The 16,474-nt window shown below is 40.7% G+C and overlaps 1 protein-coding gene across 1 annotated transcript in view; it reads right to left on the bottom strand.

Moving 5' to 3' along the window:
• Window positions 1–1,133: 1,133 nt before the first annotated feature.
• The window catches only part of elp1 (elongator acetyltransferase complex subunit 1), a 28,127-nt gene continuing 12,786 nt past the window's right edge, over window positions 1,134–16,474 (bottom strand). The window contains exons 18-36 of the mRNA XM_080416950.1: window positions 16,037–16,152; window positions 15,133–15,206; window positions 14,765–14,843; window positions 12,465–12,544; window positions 12,198–12,335; window positions 11,164–11,249; window positions 10,623–10,771; window positions 10,001–10,124; window positions 8,569–8,666; window positions 8,267–8,468; window positions 7,453–7,514; window positions 7,017–7,079; window positions 6,764–6,824; window positions 6,119–6,232; window positions 4,394–4,493; window positions 2,977–3,104; window positions 2,536–2,687; window positions 1,582–1,657; window positions 1,134–1,285 (exon numbers count right to left, since the gene is read on the bottom strand). Of these exons, the coding sequence (XP_080273076.1) occupies window positions 1,218–1,285; window positions 1,582–1,657; window positions 2,536–2,687; window positions 2,977–3,104; window positions 4,394–4,493; window positions 6,119–6,232; window positions 6,764–6,824; window positions 7,017–7,079; window positions 7,453–7,514; window positions 8,267–8,468; window positions 8,569–8,666; window positions 10,001–10,124; window positions 10,623–10,771; window positions 11,164–11,249; window positions 12,198–12,335; window positions 12,465–12,544; window positions 14,765–14,843; window positions 15,133–15,206; window positions 16,037–16,152 (1,970 nt within the window). The 3' untranslated portion in view covers window positions 1,134–1,217. The remainder of the gene's footprint in view (window positions 1,286–1,581; window positions 1,658–2,535; window positions 2,688–2,976; window positions 3,105–4,393; window positions 4,494–6,118; window positions 6,233–6,763; window positions 6,825–7,016; window positions 7,080–7,452; window positions 7,515–8,266; window positions 8,469–8,568; window positions 8,667–10,000; window positions 10,125–10,622; window positions 10,772–11,163; window positions 11,250–12,197; window positions 12,336–12,464; window positions 12,545–14,764; window positions 14,844–15,132; window positions 15,207–16,036; window positions 16,153–16,474) is intronic.

The following is a 16,474-nucleotide window of genomic DNA, read 5'->3' as shown; positions in this document are numbered from 1 at the left end:
ATAGACTATAAAAATCCACAGATCATGTGTGCAAATTCTTGAGATTTTGAGCAAATTCATGTCAACGGAAAATTGTAATATAATAATAATATAATATAATAAATTGAACTATTTAAGACATTGCTTAGCAAAATGCAAGCACAAAGTAAAAAGTTAAACGGGCATAACTTTGTGGGAAATAAAATAACGTAAAAACGTGCACTCAACACACCCCATGTTAACGCATCGCATAATGGGATAATAACTAGTTGAGAAACACCTTTTTGTCCAGAGTGTCGTTGTCCGACCCCAAGCTGAAATCAAGTTTGAAAACTTGACCTGGCCAGGCATGTTTATTGAGAACCAAGCTGTTCTATCCATGTATTCTTATGGAATGATGAGTGGCCTCGGATATTCTTAAACTAATCCCATTAAAAGACGGCTATTACCTTCCCAGTTCCACCTGACACGCAGAGTATACATGACCCAGCCAGACTAGATCTCCATGTACAGAGGTTGTTAAAGGAAACAGGACACTCTCCACTCTGTTCTGTTTCCTGTAACAGTCTCTGTACATGGACCATAAACCATATGTGAAATAAAAGTCAAATTCTGCTACTGACAAGGGCAACATAATATCATTGCAAACAAACAGGGTGGCCTAAGAAAGAGAGCAAGCTTCCAGATGGGAATTCCATCACACTGGAAAGAGAACATAACTGTCCTGAGGCACTGTCCCTTCCAGACCTCCTGGGCTGCAGGGAGCAAGCACTGGCCACTGTGGTGATGGTCCGTATCAATAAATGTGATGTCAGCATGGAAAAGGACATGCTACAGGACATCCTGATATGCAGAGGTTCTACAAATGTCCCTTGGGTTACACAAACTTTTGCAGAACTAACTGTTCCTTGTGGTAGCAGGTAGCAGAGCAATGTTGTGGCTTCACAGGACAGAAAGTCAGGCTGAGCGGTTCCGGTAAATTCAACCATGAGGAATGAGGAAGTATTACAGTATGAAGAGAAAGGCCCCACTGCTATTTAATACCAGTGCTAGTGAATCTCTTGGGACAGAAGACAACAGAACAAGGGCATCAATAAAATGGGTAGTCGTTTCTTTGATTGTTTGTTTCAGTCTGCCAGGGATTGAAGACTTACTAGAGGAGATAAAGTTACCTTTATTGACACACAACTGGCTTTTTATTTTACAGTTAAAAAAGGAATATGATACGTGAAAAGAAATTACTTCAGAACAGTTAGCTTCCACTTGACAGCATTTCTCATCTTCGGAGGTGTGAGGCCCTCTGAATCTACAAAGAAAAAGAACAAATATTACAACTTAATGAATGACCACCCGTGCTGGTATTATACAATTAAATTCCTAACGGCTACCTAGGATGTCAAAGCTACCCGCATCAGATTGATAGAAAAAAATATATAAATTAAATGCATATAATGGATAATAATATAAATTAGCTCCATCATTGCTCCCACACGAAACACTGTATTATTGGGGTATTAACCACATGAACCCAAGCATCCCTATTCTGCGCATGTCATAATGGAGGATCATTTGGCCAAAAATAGGCAAAACAAACCTACTGACCTTGCTGTGGTGCTATGGGCCTCTGCTGTTGGAAAGAAGCCATGATGCTGTTTGCTGTCGAGTTGGGACCGGTGACCTGTAGAGCGGGAAAAGTGGTTATAGTTGCATTTTATTTGTTATAGTTTTCTCCATGAAAAGGAGGCAACAGGGGAACGAGAGGATCCAGGGGGCAAATCATCTTGGAAAGACATCAATAACCTGCACACAGCAACATTCACACCTCTGAGCTGAAAGCTTTTATCTCTCTAAGATAATCCTCCATAGTTTTCCACTCTTCGATGTTGCCACTGTGCTCTTAACACCAGTAATGGACCAAGGTCATTCATAAATGCGTAAATAGCATTATAAAACGTGTAGCTCAAATCACATAATCTGATCAATGCTCTTTTTGAAAATAAATAAAGGTTTCAATCAATCAATTCCTCCATTAGAAAATGTATATTACTAGTCAATAACCGGGGATGTACGCACTGAAAGTATTTGCAGATTTTGGGTTATACACAGCCTATATGCTTAGTTAAACTTTGAAAGAGTAAGTTTGTTGCGGTCAGAGGGAGATCAGCTTGGGATGGGTACTTTATCGAATGAAATAAATCTTTTTTTTGAGGCAGGTGGTCGTGAACCCCCAGCGAATGCTTCGCGGGGGTCCAGACCCCACTGCGCTAAGCTGTTAATCTGCTTATAAGACGACAGCCGTAGCCCATAGCCCGAACGCAGAATCTTTTCTGTTGTGTTTACCATAGCCTGTAGGTGTTAACACAAAAACGCAAATAAACAGCTCACATTTTGGGAAAGTGAAAAACGGTTGTGTACTAATGGTCAATGGCCAATTGCTCAAGCCACTGAGGAGGGAGAACCCTGCTGAACAGACAGGTTTTGATGACAGAGGTTGGTTTGATGACAGAATTCCTTGATGACAGAGGTTTCCTTAATTATAGTAGGATTTACACTCACTGGTGTTTGACTCTGTTGCAGGCCCTCTTGCCACACTTCAGGAATGGCTGCCTCCATCAGCTGGAGTGCCTCGTCATAAGCCTGCTGCAGCTTCTCAGCCTGTCCGTCAAACTGGAATAGTACCAGAGTCTTCAACAGGCTGTGCACTTCCTCTACAATGGGAGGGACAAATCAGCTGTTAGCCCCACAGAGTACACTCCCAATGGGAACAACTTTGCACTTGTAAGAAACTTACATTACTCAGTGGCAGCAGTCTTATTATTCTGAACCAGCAGCCTTTAGGCATTAGGTTAGAGATGGTTAAGTTTACATAGAAATTAGTTTGGTGTGTTTAAAGTCAGGGTAAGGATCCCCAGTGTGGTTAGCCTACGAGCCAAGAAAAGCACCAGGTGTAGCAGCAATAAAGAAAGTTTTTGCTGGGTGTGAATGTTTGGTTGGTACCTCTCATCTTGTCCACAGTGTGGATGATCTCTGCCATGGCATGAAGCAGAGCTCTGTCCTCCAGAGGACTCCCTTCCTTGAGGCTCAGTTTCTTGCGCTCTGCTTTCCGACGGTTCTTTGACGACCTCCTGTGGGGTCGGGAAAGGATGGGAGGGGAAAGAAATAAAGAAATGACAGAGGGATAAAGAAGAGATAGGAAAGATGCCACTATCAGCTAGTTGTTATAGGCAGAAATTGAAGTGATGACGGCTCTGCTGCTTTAACTTCTTGTTCTTCTTGTTACTCGTCACTTTTTACAGTTTCCATTTCAATTGTTCAGACCGTTTGGACATTTTTCAATGGATTGGATCTGTGGTAATTATAGCAACACAACTGACAATATTACTACAGTGTTTCCCCTATAGTGCCGCCGCCACTGAATTCTTAGGTAAATTATAATCATTATTTTTTTTACGATGAAAGGTGGCTCCGTCTTATGTCTTTACAAACTAAAGTTATATTATTTTGCACTACCAGTACGGATGCTTCATATCCAGTTGCACAATTGTGAGAAAATAGAGCAAGGTGGAGAGACCCATTGAAATGGTTACAATACTCTTTGATCTCTCCCCACGCCATCACGTTACTTATGCATTCTTCTTGTTATCGCCGAATCAACTGTAAGTTGGTTTTGTCCCCCCAAAAATATGATGTGAATATTCTCAGTTTCTATGGGGTTTCGTACTCTCTCAGTAGCTCTGGGGATCCTTCTATTAGCGGTACAGAATGGCGTACCACTTCATATTCAGGTCAATTAACTTTGCGCTTACTTGACCATCTCAGCACATTAAATTGAATTACAACAAGCCGGTTGATGGGTAGATGTCAACATTGAAGCAAACAAACGCTTATTAGGAGTCCTGCAACTTCAATCCATATACTGCATCTTCTTCGGAGAAAAAAAACAGACCTACTACAAGCTATCATCGGGTTGCAATGCAACGTGTTGATACCTTGTAGATTTGTTATTTTTGTCAAGCAAGCAACACTGTTGCGCAATGCAGTATAAATTAAGCTCAATGTTACATAAAATGTTATCATTTGATTGGAATGTGCAAGGAAACATCTGTGAAATAAACATTTAGAAGATCCATCTTAATCATGATCTTGCATGCAAAGATAGAAGCCTTGGTATTGCCCATACACAGTGTTTTGCCTGGAGGCAGTCCACACTCCACAGGGCCACTGTGACTCTGTGACACCTGTCAATCTCAAAGACACCTGACTTCTTGTTTTGCTTATTTTCACGCAATATAAATATTCACCACCTGTGCATCTTTACACAGTAATGTAATGTACTGGTGTGTGTGTGTGTGTGTGTGTGTGTGTGTGTGTGTGTGTGTGTGTGTGTGTGTTAGTGAGGAAAAGAGAGGCTCACGAGGAGATGCGAGAGTTGCTGTGGGAGTACTTGGAGCCCGTCATCACACTGCTGGCTTCAGAAAATAGCTCTGCATCGGGGCAATCTGCACCGTCCTCGTCTGAGGATGGGAGAGAAAGGGGGAGAGGAGGGCAAGTTGGTTAGTTGTCTACATTACATTGATTTGTCTAAATAAGCAGTTGATCGGTTTGAGTCACATCTTCAAACTAGAGAGCAGCAGCAGCCGAGTTAATTATGAACTATGATATGCTCTCATTTTTCATATTGTATGACAGTATATGGACTCAAGCATCATCATCTACAATCAGACACCTCACATCCTTACAATACAATACAATTAGGCATTGAAAATAATGGTCAAAAAGTCTGTTCGGTGGAATATGAGATGACATTGATATGATACTGAAATGACACAATTTACTTCGTTTTGAGAGCTTGGTTACACTTCCTATAATAGCCCATGTCAATAATGCATTATGAACATAATTATAATGAATTGTAATCTGCTTATAACACTGTAAAATTATGGTTCTAAGCACTCATAGATATTAATAATGCTTCATAACAATAATCACAACACATTATACAGGATTTTAGAATCACTTATAAGGTCAAGTATTATAACTTTGTAACTGCTGGACACTAACGTACATTGTTTTGGCAAGGATCAAGTGTATTATAATGATGGTCATATTTGTAATAAAATATAATACTTTTCATCATGCATTATAATTACCTATATGGAGAAAGCTGATTGTGCATACTTAATATGTGCAATAAGCTTTCTCCATAAAGGCCTGTCAACTCTTGAACACATTACCAACCACAATTAAATTCCAGATATACAGCAAAATCTTTCACAACAAATCTTAAGTGCTCATTTTGTTTATTTCTTATTATATTGCTGTGATCATGAGTATTTTAATGTACTTCTATATCTATAGTGTATTGTGGTTTTATGATAATGATGAAAGTTGTATATTTTAATTATAATGTGCAACTTTAGGAAGGGAAGTTGAACGAAGGGAAGTTGAACGCTGAAAATTTGCAACTCTCATGCTCTGTATTGGAACTATGTTTAATTGCATCATCCCTATCAAATAAAATGAATGTAATGTTTTATTATATTATTTTGGAATTTTTAGCTAACCTACACAGCTAGTAAGTAAGAATCAGTATGTTAAAAAATGTCAAGTGCAAAACTACAAGAGCAGGTCACAGCTTTCTTTGTTTGTAAAAAAAAACCTATTGTTGTGTCTTTTGTTAACTCTACCAAGGAGGTCATATTTTCACTTGTTTGTTAAAAATGGTTAAATATGTTTTTTTGTCTGTTACCAACATATGGGCAGTAATGGGCAGACTGCCATGAAATTTACTGTGTACATTCATGCTCCAAAGAGAAATAAACCAATTGATTTTGGTGACCCTCTAACCTTTCGCTCTAGTAACATTATCGGGCCAAACATTCAATTTTCAAATGAGCGTATCTCTTGACCCTTTAGTCATAAAGACACCATTTGCTGTGCACATTCACGCTCGCAAGAGGAAGAAATCTATTGATTTTGGTGACCCTCTGACCTTTCTTCTAGCACTAACATGAGGTCAAACTTTCAAATGAGGAAACTGGGCAGATCTTTAGGCCCCGGTGGAAGTCTGCACTCTAATGAGTGCATTCTTGTTTAATTTATAGAAAGCACCCCATCAAATAAGTTGAATGGTTTTTACCCAGCAGCTCCAGTCTGGCCTTCTCCTTCAGCTCTCGTACCACAGCCAGGCGAGTTTTATGACGGGTGAACGTCACCCTCTGGCCTTCCATGAAGGACATCTGAGTACTGAAGGCTGAGAAAAGATTAAATCATATTAACCTCTCTCGTACATACCGTCTTTTAGGAAAATGCCATAGAATTTTTTATTGTAGCCATCAGGCTTGAAAGAGCAATTAGCTCTAATATTATACTATTAGACTGGGATCAACTCCTTTTGCAGTTTTCTGATCCGGTCTAGAGAACGTTTGAAAATCACAGGCAATTTTTGACAAATTTGCCTATAATGCCATGTCCAAAACAGGTACACCAGGGTTAAAGTTGTTTCATGTTTGAAGGTTATTTTCAATAGTTCTTTCCCAATTTTTTATTTAATTAAGTTTTGCCATTCACAGGAAATGCCCAAACTACACCAACATAACAAACTTTCTTGTATTATGTACCGTATCTTCTTACAATCTTATGATCCCATCCTTATAGTTGGTGTCAATGATTTGGGAAATAAACACGCTACATTTCCTCTCAATTTAAGCGTCAATTATGTAAGAAGAATAGAATTATGTTCTATTCTATTCTATTACCCAGGCTATCACATGACCAGCCTTACCTTCTAGAAGAGCTGGCTTCAGGTCTGTTTCAATGATGTCCTGTCTGTTGTGCATATAGGCCTGGAACAGATAAAGGAAAAATCTTAAATATATCGTCAGCTGGGCTAAATTGTATATAACTACAGTTTGATTCATGCAAGCTACATCTTCATATGTATACTGTACGTGTATTTAGACTGTTTATCAACACACCACTTTACTGTGAGTTAAAAGGTCAAAAAATGAAAAAGATGGCGGCTATTTATAACTTACCAGACGGAGCGCCTCATCCCAAAGTGCACCTTTGATCAAAGCTGAGATGGCTTCTTCACAGTCCTGTTGGAAACAGAAACACATCCTCACATGGTACATTGGAGAATATTTCATCACATTAAGCACAAGCATGCACACACAGACACACACAATTACCCATCTTTATTCTCCATAGAGATAGGAAACGGGGATAGTCTGGGAGTGACATGCAGCAAATCCGCCGCCGGGATCGGGTATCGAACCCGGGACAGGCATCAAAGCCTATGTGGTACGCGCCTTAACCACTTGGCCATCCCCCAGCTGCTCAACAGATTTATGAGTTCATACACAAACAGTAACAACTGCATAACACTGACAATTTCCACAGGACAGAATTGTGGCCAGGAAGAGCAGAACATATTGAGATGTTCCATAAAGGCATTGGGTCATGGGCTACCTTGGCATACTGGTCCAAGAGCACCGCTGCCTCTGAGCACCGTCGCTGTTCAATCAGCTTTTCTACAACAGAAAGAAACAAGATGACTTACAGAGATGACTTACAGTAGTACATCAGCAACAAGAAAGCTGGTTGTCCACCGGCAGCATTTCTACCTACAGCCATGATATAGTAATGCAGCATGCGATTACCAGCTGTGCACAGTCTCTACTCTCTTTCATCCACAGAGAGAGGGAGGTAGATTGAGTCTACCTCTCTCAAGCTTTCTCCCTGTCAGGGGCATGTTAATGACAATGTTTTGGGGTTGTCCGCGAGCATGGAATGGCATGGGGAAAGGGGGGAAGGGATATAATAAAGGATTCTGATTACATTATCACTGCGCAACCGGAATAGACAGGCTATACAGAGACAAATCATTGGACGATGAAAACATTGAAAAACTCCGATTATTATAAATTAAGAGCGTGCACAAGAAATATGACTGGCCTCGTAGCATGAAAGATTAGCTGCGAACAGACACAGGGCCGAAAGCATGATCTTCTGAAAGAGCACTAGCTGCCAGAAAACTAAGTGCAATCCTGGTGTCCTGATAAAATAAATCTGACTTAATCCTTGACTAATATCCTGAAAAATTTGAAGTTTATCTATGGCATTTACACATCAGCTGCTTCAGGAAATACCCTGGTATCCACAATAATGACAGTGTAATAACATGCAGGCTCTAAATGCATACAATACTGGCTGGCTAGCCAACTGACTGACGTGCAGAGTACCGTAACTGTGTGACTGGTTGACAGACGGGTGAGAGTTATACCTGCCAGGTCTCTGGCCAACAGAGCCAGCTGTGCAGGGGGCAGGGGAATCTGCTGAGCCACACAGAGGGCGTGTCTCCAGCTGCTACCGCCCACAAAGGCCTGTAGAGCACGGGCTGGCTCGCCACATCGCCACAGTAACAGGCCCGCCATCTCGGCCTGCTGCTGCTCCACCAAGTGCTCAGCGTAGGCACAGCTCAGAGCCTGGCAGGGGGGTGTTCAGACAGTAGAAGTCAGGTTTTTTTAAATACTTTTGTTGTTATGTATGTGGTTAATGTCCCATCATGTAATGTGCCATGTTTACCTTGTATTGTGGGCTGTCTACTGGGTAGAGTCTCATTGCTTCACTGTACAACTTCTGTTCCTTCACCAGGTTTAGAGCCTCAGTGAAGTGTTCTTCTCCTGAGGGCCAGACAGAAACACAACATCTGTATCATACGGAGAGGTCCTTCTCAGATGTTTTTTTTTTAGGACTCAAATTGTTCATGAACAGTGAAGTATTGTAATATTACTGCGTTAAAAGTCTTGCGACCCACTTTCAGGTCCTAATCCAATGATTGATAAACAACACTGTAATCCATTTGTCACACGTGTGTTCCTGTACACACACATTCTCTGGACACGTGTCTTTGAGTATGGTGTTCTTGTTATAATATCGTCACTGCCGTCACTTGCCCAACACTGGTTGTGAGCTTATAGATCGGCTATTTTCCACTATCGCATGACACTGTAATATGATGAAGTATAAAATAGGGCATTCAAAAATATATATGAACTAGAAAAAGTGCTCCTCGGAGCACAGGTCTCCGCCAGGTCAGGTAGGTTATTTTGGCCTCCTGGTGGCGCTATAATAGGCCAATGTGAAAGGGGTGCCATTTATTCCTAGGCCGTGCACAGCAATCGGACACTGCATGCATGATTTGAGGCATTTTGTTCTAAAAATGTGTTTTGCAAAATTTGACCTGCTGGTGGCGCTATAACAGGCCAATGTTAAAAGGGTGGCATTTGTTCCTCAACGTAGTGCAAATGTGCATTCAAAGTTTCACCGCAATCGGACGCTGTGTTCATGATTTGCTGCATTTTGTTCAAAACGAGCCACTCCTGCAAACATTACATGTCAATGTTAGCCAATCAGGATGGAATATGAAAAATCAAACAGATCCGTCTTGATCACATGACTATAGAGATCATGTGTACTGATTTGCGTGAAATTTTGATCAAATCTGAAGGCTTAATATCAAAAAATATGTTTTACATAAGTCTGCCTCCTGGTGGCGCTATAAAAGGCAAATGTGAAAAATGCAGGGCAAAAAATCTGTAGGAGTACTGTCCAAAAATGTGTTTTGCACAAATCTATAAAAGGCCCATGTGAAAAAGAGGTTCTGCTCTGACATCCAGGGAGTGTGTGTGCACAGTTTTGCTGCGATCAAGCCAACGGTGGCAGAGATTAGCTGTACACAAAATGACAGAATGACACAAGGACGGGGACACACACACACACACACACGGACGGACAGAGGGGGTAAAACATACTCTCTCGCCATGCCGAAAGACAAATATGGAGATACAAGGCTCCAAATATGGAGACAAATATGGACAAATATGGAGACAAATATGGAGATACAAGGTTCCTGTCCTACAATGATTTTATTGTCTCGTTTTGTCATCAAAATAATCAGCAACCTGTCGATCATTCTTAATACAACCCAGTAGTGTGTGACTGTGTGTATACTTACCACACTTGCTGAGGTGGTGCAATGCCTTTTTGTATCTTTTTAGGTGTTTGTCGATGGTGTACCTCTGGTAGTTTGGATCCAGAGTCTTGAGCATGTTGAGGAAAGGGAGGTATTCTTTGGGGTCCTTCCATGTTTGAAAAAACATACAAACAAGATTTAGAAGAGACAACCCAATGGGATTATTGAGAAGTCCATCTTGTTTTATTGAGGGTTAAAATCTTCTGCTATTCATTGTGTATAATCAATAAAGCATTGTAGAATAGTTAATGGTGCATTTAAATAACTCCTTAATCCAAAGCGCTTTACAAAGTGCATTACATTCACCCATTCATACACACATTCACGGCAGAGGCAACCATGCAAGGCACCAACTAGCAGTTAGATCACAAAATGAGCAACCACTAACTTGGTAACAATGGTACCAGTAACTTTTTTAATACATGTTAGGATAACATAACATGTATACAAATGTTATATGCTATCAATTAATTGGATCTTACAATCTGTTGAAAGCAAATAATTACGAAACAATCAAATGCTGTTAAGAGCGTTTGTTTCCTGCTTGGATGTGTGGCTCCAGGTGGATGTATAACCCAGTCTGAAATATGATTTATTTTCTTACTTTCTGGGACTTCTCAACCACCATGAGGACCAGGTCAAAGTCATAGGTGCCCAAAGAGTGTTCATACAGGTCATTGACATTGACAAGAAACAGCAAGTACTTCAAAGCCTCTTCGGCAGTCACAGTACCGGCAGCATCAGGGGGATTCACTGGAAGAACGCACGCACACAATGAAGAGAGAGAACATAATACACAGAAGTCATTCAAATAAAAAATAAATAAACTTGAGGTAATTTATACCAGTACACAAATTGAATGAAACCATAAGTTCAGCTGAGATGTAACTACTGAAACCATCTACACTTGGTAAACTAGTACTTAGTTGAAAGGGGTCGGCTCCGTACTTGGTGCACTCGATTTTTTCGCCCTACACCAAATCTCTTAGCCATAAATAGCATATCTGCATGCTCACGTTGCGACCAGTTGTGAGCTTGTAGATCTGCTATTTTCTGCGAAAGCTACCCCCAGAATAGGGATGCGAGGGTTCAAGTAGAACTATTTCCTGTGATTTCTATCAAAATGTCATGTGTGTTCATATTACCTCGAAGCTCATGGACTTTCTGCAGAGCAATCTCCAACTCAGGAAGGGTTTTCTTTACATGTGATGTCAGTATAGAGAGACAGTACCTGAGGGGGGACAACATAGTTACTAAAACAAAAAAAAGACGGTGAATGAATTTTAAGGTAATTGAAAGACCTGCCCATAGAGCAGGTTGCTTCTTTCTCGTTTCACTTGAGTCTCCAATTCCTTGAAATGGAAATGAAATACCAAGAAAAGCTAAAAGACAATTTAAGAACTCTGGTGTCAGGAAATAAGACTTTGCACTCCACAGACATAGTCCAAGATCAACACCACACATAATTATTCATAATTGAGGTACATCAGTCACACCGGACTGCTCTCATAAACTGCAATAGAAAAGGCAGTAAATAAGTTAACTTTGTCTTTTAGCTGACTGTTAAAATACCCTGCAACGCTGAAGCTTCTCGGTCTTAAGTGCAGCACTGACACACAGGAAGCAGATGACATAACTGGGGCCCTTACATTAGCTGCTTACAAACAGTGTCCGGTTACCTGTTGTCTCCATTGTTTTCTACTGTACTGTATGTACGCCAGCTTTTCTGGCACTGTAGCAGCAAGGCACTACAGGAGCAATATTTTTGAGTTGAATATTTTTATTTATTTTTCCCCAAATCAGCCCACAGGCCAGATTGGACCCCTTTGCATGCCATAGCACCTTCTCACGCTTCTGTTACACCCAATCAATCACAAAATGATTCAAGTGTTTCAGTAGTCTTCTCTGACCATTAGTCCCCTATATCTAAGGACCCCCTCGAAAACGAGATAATACATCTCAAGGGGTTTATCCTTTAAATAAAGGTAAATTATTATTATTATTGCCTTCGTTCATACCTTAAGAGCACAGGCCTTTCCATTTCAGCTTTGCATTTCCTTTCTCACAATTGGGAGGCCAATAATAACTGTCAATCTGATTAGACTAAAATATTCATTGATATTCTAAATAATATGTATATGTCTAGAATCTCAATGTCAATGAACAAAGCATCACTCACTTGTGTGGATCCATTGATTGCATAGAATTACGTAAGGCATCACACACTACATCAATTTTCTTCCGCCCTGCGGCTACTGGAGGCTGGATCAAACTGTTCTGAGGGCAGGGGTACATGGTTTGGGTCGTATCTTCATCCCTGTGGGAGAATAATAATAAGCAATGAATATAATCGCCACTGAGCACACAGTGGGCAGACTTTGTGGTCCTTTCCCCTGCTGCTGAAGTAAATCAAATCTTACACAACAGTTCTCGTCTGTGATCTTACCTGAGCTCGGTGAGGAACAGATTGATGTGGTTGATGGAGTTCAGCTGTGTGAGAAAGGTCTCCACGTTATCAAGAAACACCTGTAGAAAGAGGCAGACAGATTCATGGATCTCAGTTTGTCATCACGTTAAAAACTCACACCACATCAGCCTTGATGTTCAGCTTTCTGAATTACACGTCAGAATCAATGGTCAACATTTCAGGTCACCAAACAGTTCTAGAATTGACCAAGAACATTAAGATAAGATGCAGAAGATCAAAATGTATTGGTTAGGTTACAGGGGATAGATTAAGTTGTTACAGCCGATTGTGTCAACATATGTGACCCAATGCAGTAGATAGTAATGTTAAGTAGAGGATCAGAGCGATCAGAGCTTAAAATTATGAAACTGTTTTAGAAACAGCTCATAGAAATTCAGAAAACTGAACTTCTCAGTTCAAATACATCTAAAAATCAAGATTCATTTGATATAGGCTATTTAGTCAATTACCCAACAAATGTATAATGGTGGATTTACTCCACCTGCAAGTAAATTGTAATTTTAAAATTTAGTTCAACACATACCAAAGGATTCTATCATGTTCCTCCATCAGTCTGAATCTTTTAAACATAAGCAGCTGCTCACCCTATTATTTTAGTACAAGAAAACACTGCATTTGAATAGCTAGAGCTCAGCGTGAGAAAAAAACTCCTTGGATTTCTGCTGGATGCAGGCAATTCTCCAATGTAAGGTTTCACTTCCTGCCATCTTTTTTCATGGAAACAAAAACTAGGATTGTTATAATTAGATTTTTTTTATTTGGACTTGACATGACAGAATAAGCCAGGGATTAACAACAGAGGTAATGTCAATCCCTGTGAAAAACCTGACTTTATACAGTATTTATGCACCAATTTCAGCTCTAACTTTTAGGTGAATGATAGACAAATATTTTATGTCAAATTACACACCGTTTCTTTTTCCTTTTGGCTCTTACATTGGATTACATATACCTTAGTATAGAACTACATGAGAAAAACTAAACTCAAAGTCTAGTTTGAGGGCTGACAACTTCCCAGCACAGTGGTTTCTCCAAGTTCCATGCAGGTGCTAAATATTTTGTTACCATTGAGATTACCAAGTATTATGAGCTGAAACTGTCACCGTGGGTGTGATGCTCCTAATGAGGGTGTGTCAGCAAAATTCTGCTGACAATGTGCAAGTTCGTTTTTTTCCTGTTAACACCGATGTATTCTGGTTCTGCAGCTGTGTTAAACCTGCAAACCCAGCAGGTTTGACACACAGTTTTGCTGCCGATAAACAACCAACACTTACCGCCCTCAAACTAGGCTGAAATCTCAAAATCAAGTATTGCACATATAGCAATAAAAATGTTGGGAAATCTGTGAAAGTTCACATCACAGCCAGTGTTGTAAACTGGCCAGAGGCAGTCTGCAGTCTTCAGTGGTGTACAGCACATACGTACAGTACAGGCAGGCCTTCTGGTTAAAACATAATCTTTAAGCTACAGTGGAGCAGAGTACTGTACATACATAGCCCCTGGCTATAACAGACTGTAGTACACAGCTTATATACAGTCTGCTCTCACCCTGGCTGGCTAGGACAGAATGTAAAACCAACATTTACATCATACTGTACATGCAAAGATGTACCGTAAATTTCGGACTATAAGCCGCGACTTTTTTCCCATTTTTCGACCCTGCGGCTTATATAACGGTGCAGCTTATCTATGGATTTTTACAGCTAACGGCCACTAGGGGACCTCCTAAATCTATGGATTTTACAACCGCGGCTTATAGTCCAGTGCGGCTTATATATGTACAAATCATTCAATTTAGCTGCTGCGGCTTATATTCAGGTGCGGCTTATAGTGCGAAAATTACGGTAATAAGAGGTACCTTCTTCCTTGAGGGGTGATGTGCCAATTTCACCCCTCAAACCTGTGTTTCCCTTGTTGAAAAGACATAACAGGCATGGCACTAGATTCTGTGGCAAAAACACAATGTAATAATAATTGTGTCCCTTTTGCAAAGTATATTTGCACATACCTGGAATTCAACTGTTAGGACTATTAGATCAACGTTTTCTTAAGTGCCCAGGGAGCAGTGGTTCAGTGTCTCACTCAAGGACACTTTGACACAAGCCAGGAGGAGACAAACCCAGAACCTTCCGGATCCCAGACAGCCGCTCCCCACTGCAGCCCATTACCCATAACATCAACTGTACAACAAAGAATGAACCGAGAAGCTAAATGTCAGGGTTAAACATATAAACCCATTAAGAATAGAGGAAGCCTACCTTGGGGTTGTAGTCATAAATGAAGTTCAGATTTATCCTCAGCTTCTTCATACACTCGAAAGCTTCTCCAAACCTCAAGCTGACAGAGAAAAGAGATATGAATGTGATTAGTGCCTTGTATGTCAGTTTTAAATTCAGATTAGACAAAAATAATTGGTGACACTTATCAAAAGTGTCTTACCATACCATGAATGCATATTTTACTGTGGCGATTCTGAATACGATTCAAACCTCTAATCCCGATTCCCTACCACTTGAAGTCAGTAAATTAATCCTATGCTCTATAGATTGAGCTATACTGGACCACCACGTTATCCTAAAAGGATAACAGGGTGGTCCATTATCCACATACTTGAGCTGTAGCTCACCTGTCCAGCCACTTCCTCAGGTGAGCCAGTACCAGCGCTCGATGGTGAACCGTCTCCAAGTTACCACGTGGCATCTTGAGAGACAACACACACACACACACACACATACACACACAAATTCACAATGTAAGACAGAGGCTCCCCAAATATGTACAGTCTATCAAAATTGAATACGAGAATGTATATTAGGTTTGTCAACAGACGTTCAACAGTGATTATTTGGATGAATATACTGCATGTACAGTCCATCACCAATTAATATGAGTACAGTCTCTCAACAAGTATCTGTCCAAGTTGTGAAATTTACATCACAGTAGTTCATGTGCAAGTTTATCAGTCCATGCAGGAGTCGGTACTCAAACATCTATAATCAGTATAAAATATACAAGATCATCTATGGAGACTATTCATTTCCTATGTGCGTTATGATATACTTAGTTAGCCTGATTATCAGCCTGAAGCTGCGTGGAGCTTCAGTCTGAAATTGTCTGCAATGTCCGCGATTACTAGGGGGAGGGGATTCAAATCTCCCTAAACCAATCACAAGAGATCCACGGATCCGCCCACATCTGACGTCATCGCACAGCTTGTTTTAGCAGATATTCGCTGATTGGCTTGTCGTTAGACCACCCCCACCTCCGACTCTGATTTGTCAGGTATTTCTTCGATCGTGAAAAGCCATAGGCTGACATTATAATGCCAGACCAAGAGGAGCACACTCAGAGAGTGGGCGGGGTCTATGGTCTGGAACCAGGCAAATACTTAGTATCTCTAGCCTCTAAGTAATAAACAGCGTAATCATAAAAAATGTAAAATACAAATCATAATTTGGCTAACAGTGGGTCACATTAATTACAATTTTAATCAATAGTATTCTAATATCTTATTCTATGTAGAAACAAACCTGTAGAATGACCCTGGTGTCTTGAGGGACCACAGTGACGATCCTGGAGCCCCTCTCCACCCTGCGCACCGTCTCGTCACTCTGTCCTCCATCTGTGCTCAAGGCCTCCTGCAGCCCTAATGTGGGTCAAAGGTTGGTATAAGGCGTTATGGGCAGCACGGTCAGCCAGTAGATAGAGATAATGTCCCATTCACTGAAACATTACAGATTTGATCCTGCTATGTCCATCAACATCTATGTGTCCTGTCTAATGCTTGGTGCACACTGTACATTGTGCGATAACGCTGTCCCAGACAAAATGTACAAATCGTGAAAAGAATTAATTCACTGCGAGTAAGAAATCGGTATTGGCCTGGACCGCTGGCGTAGCGGTCCAGGCACCTAGGCTCAAGTGTAGCCTGACAGCGTGTCGCGGGTTCGAGTACCGATCCCGACGGC

The sequence above is a fragment of the Gymnoscopelus braueri genome (genome assembly GCF_963280865.1).
Source record: "Gymnoscopelus braueri genome assembly, chromosome: 20".
NCBI classification, from domain to species: Eukaryota; Metazoa; Chordata; class Actinopteri; order Myctophiformes; family Myctophidae; genus Gymnoscopelus; species Gymnoscopelus braueri.
The sequence above is the reverse complement of the archived record's forward strand: the minus strand, read 5'-3'. Positions and strand labels throughout refer to the sequence as shown.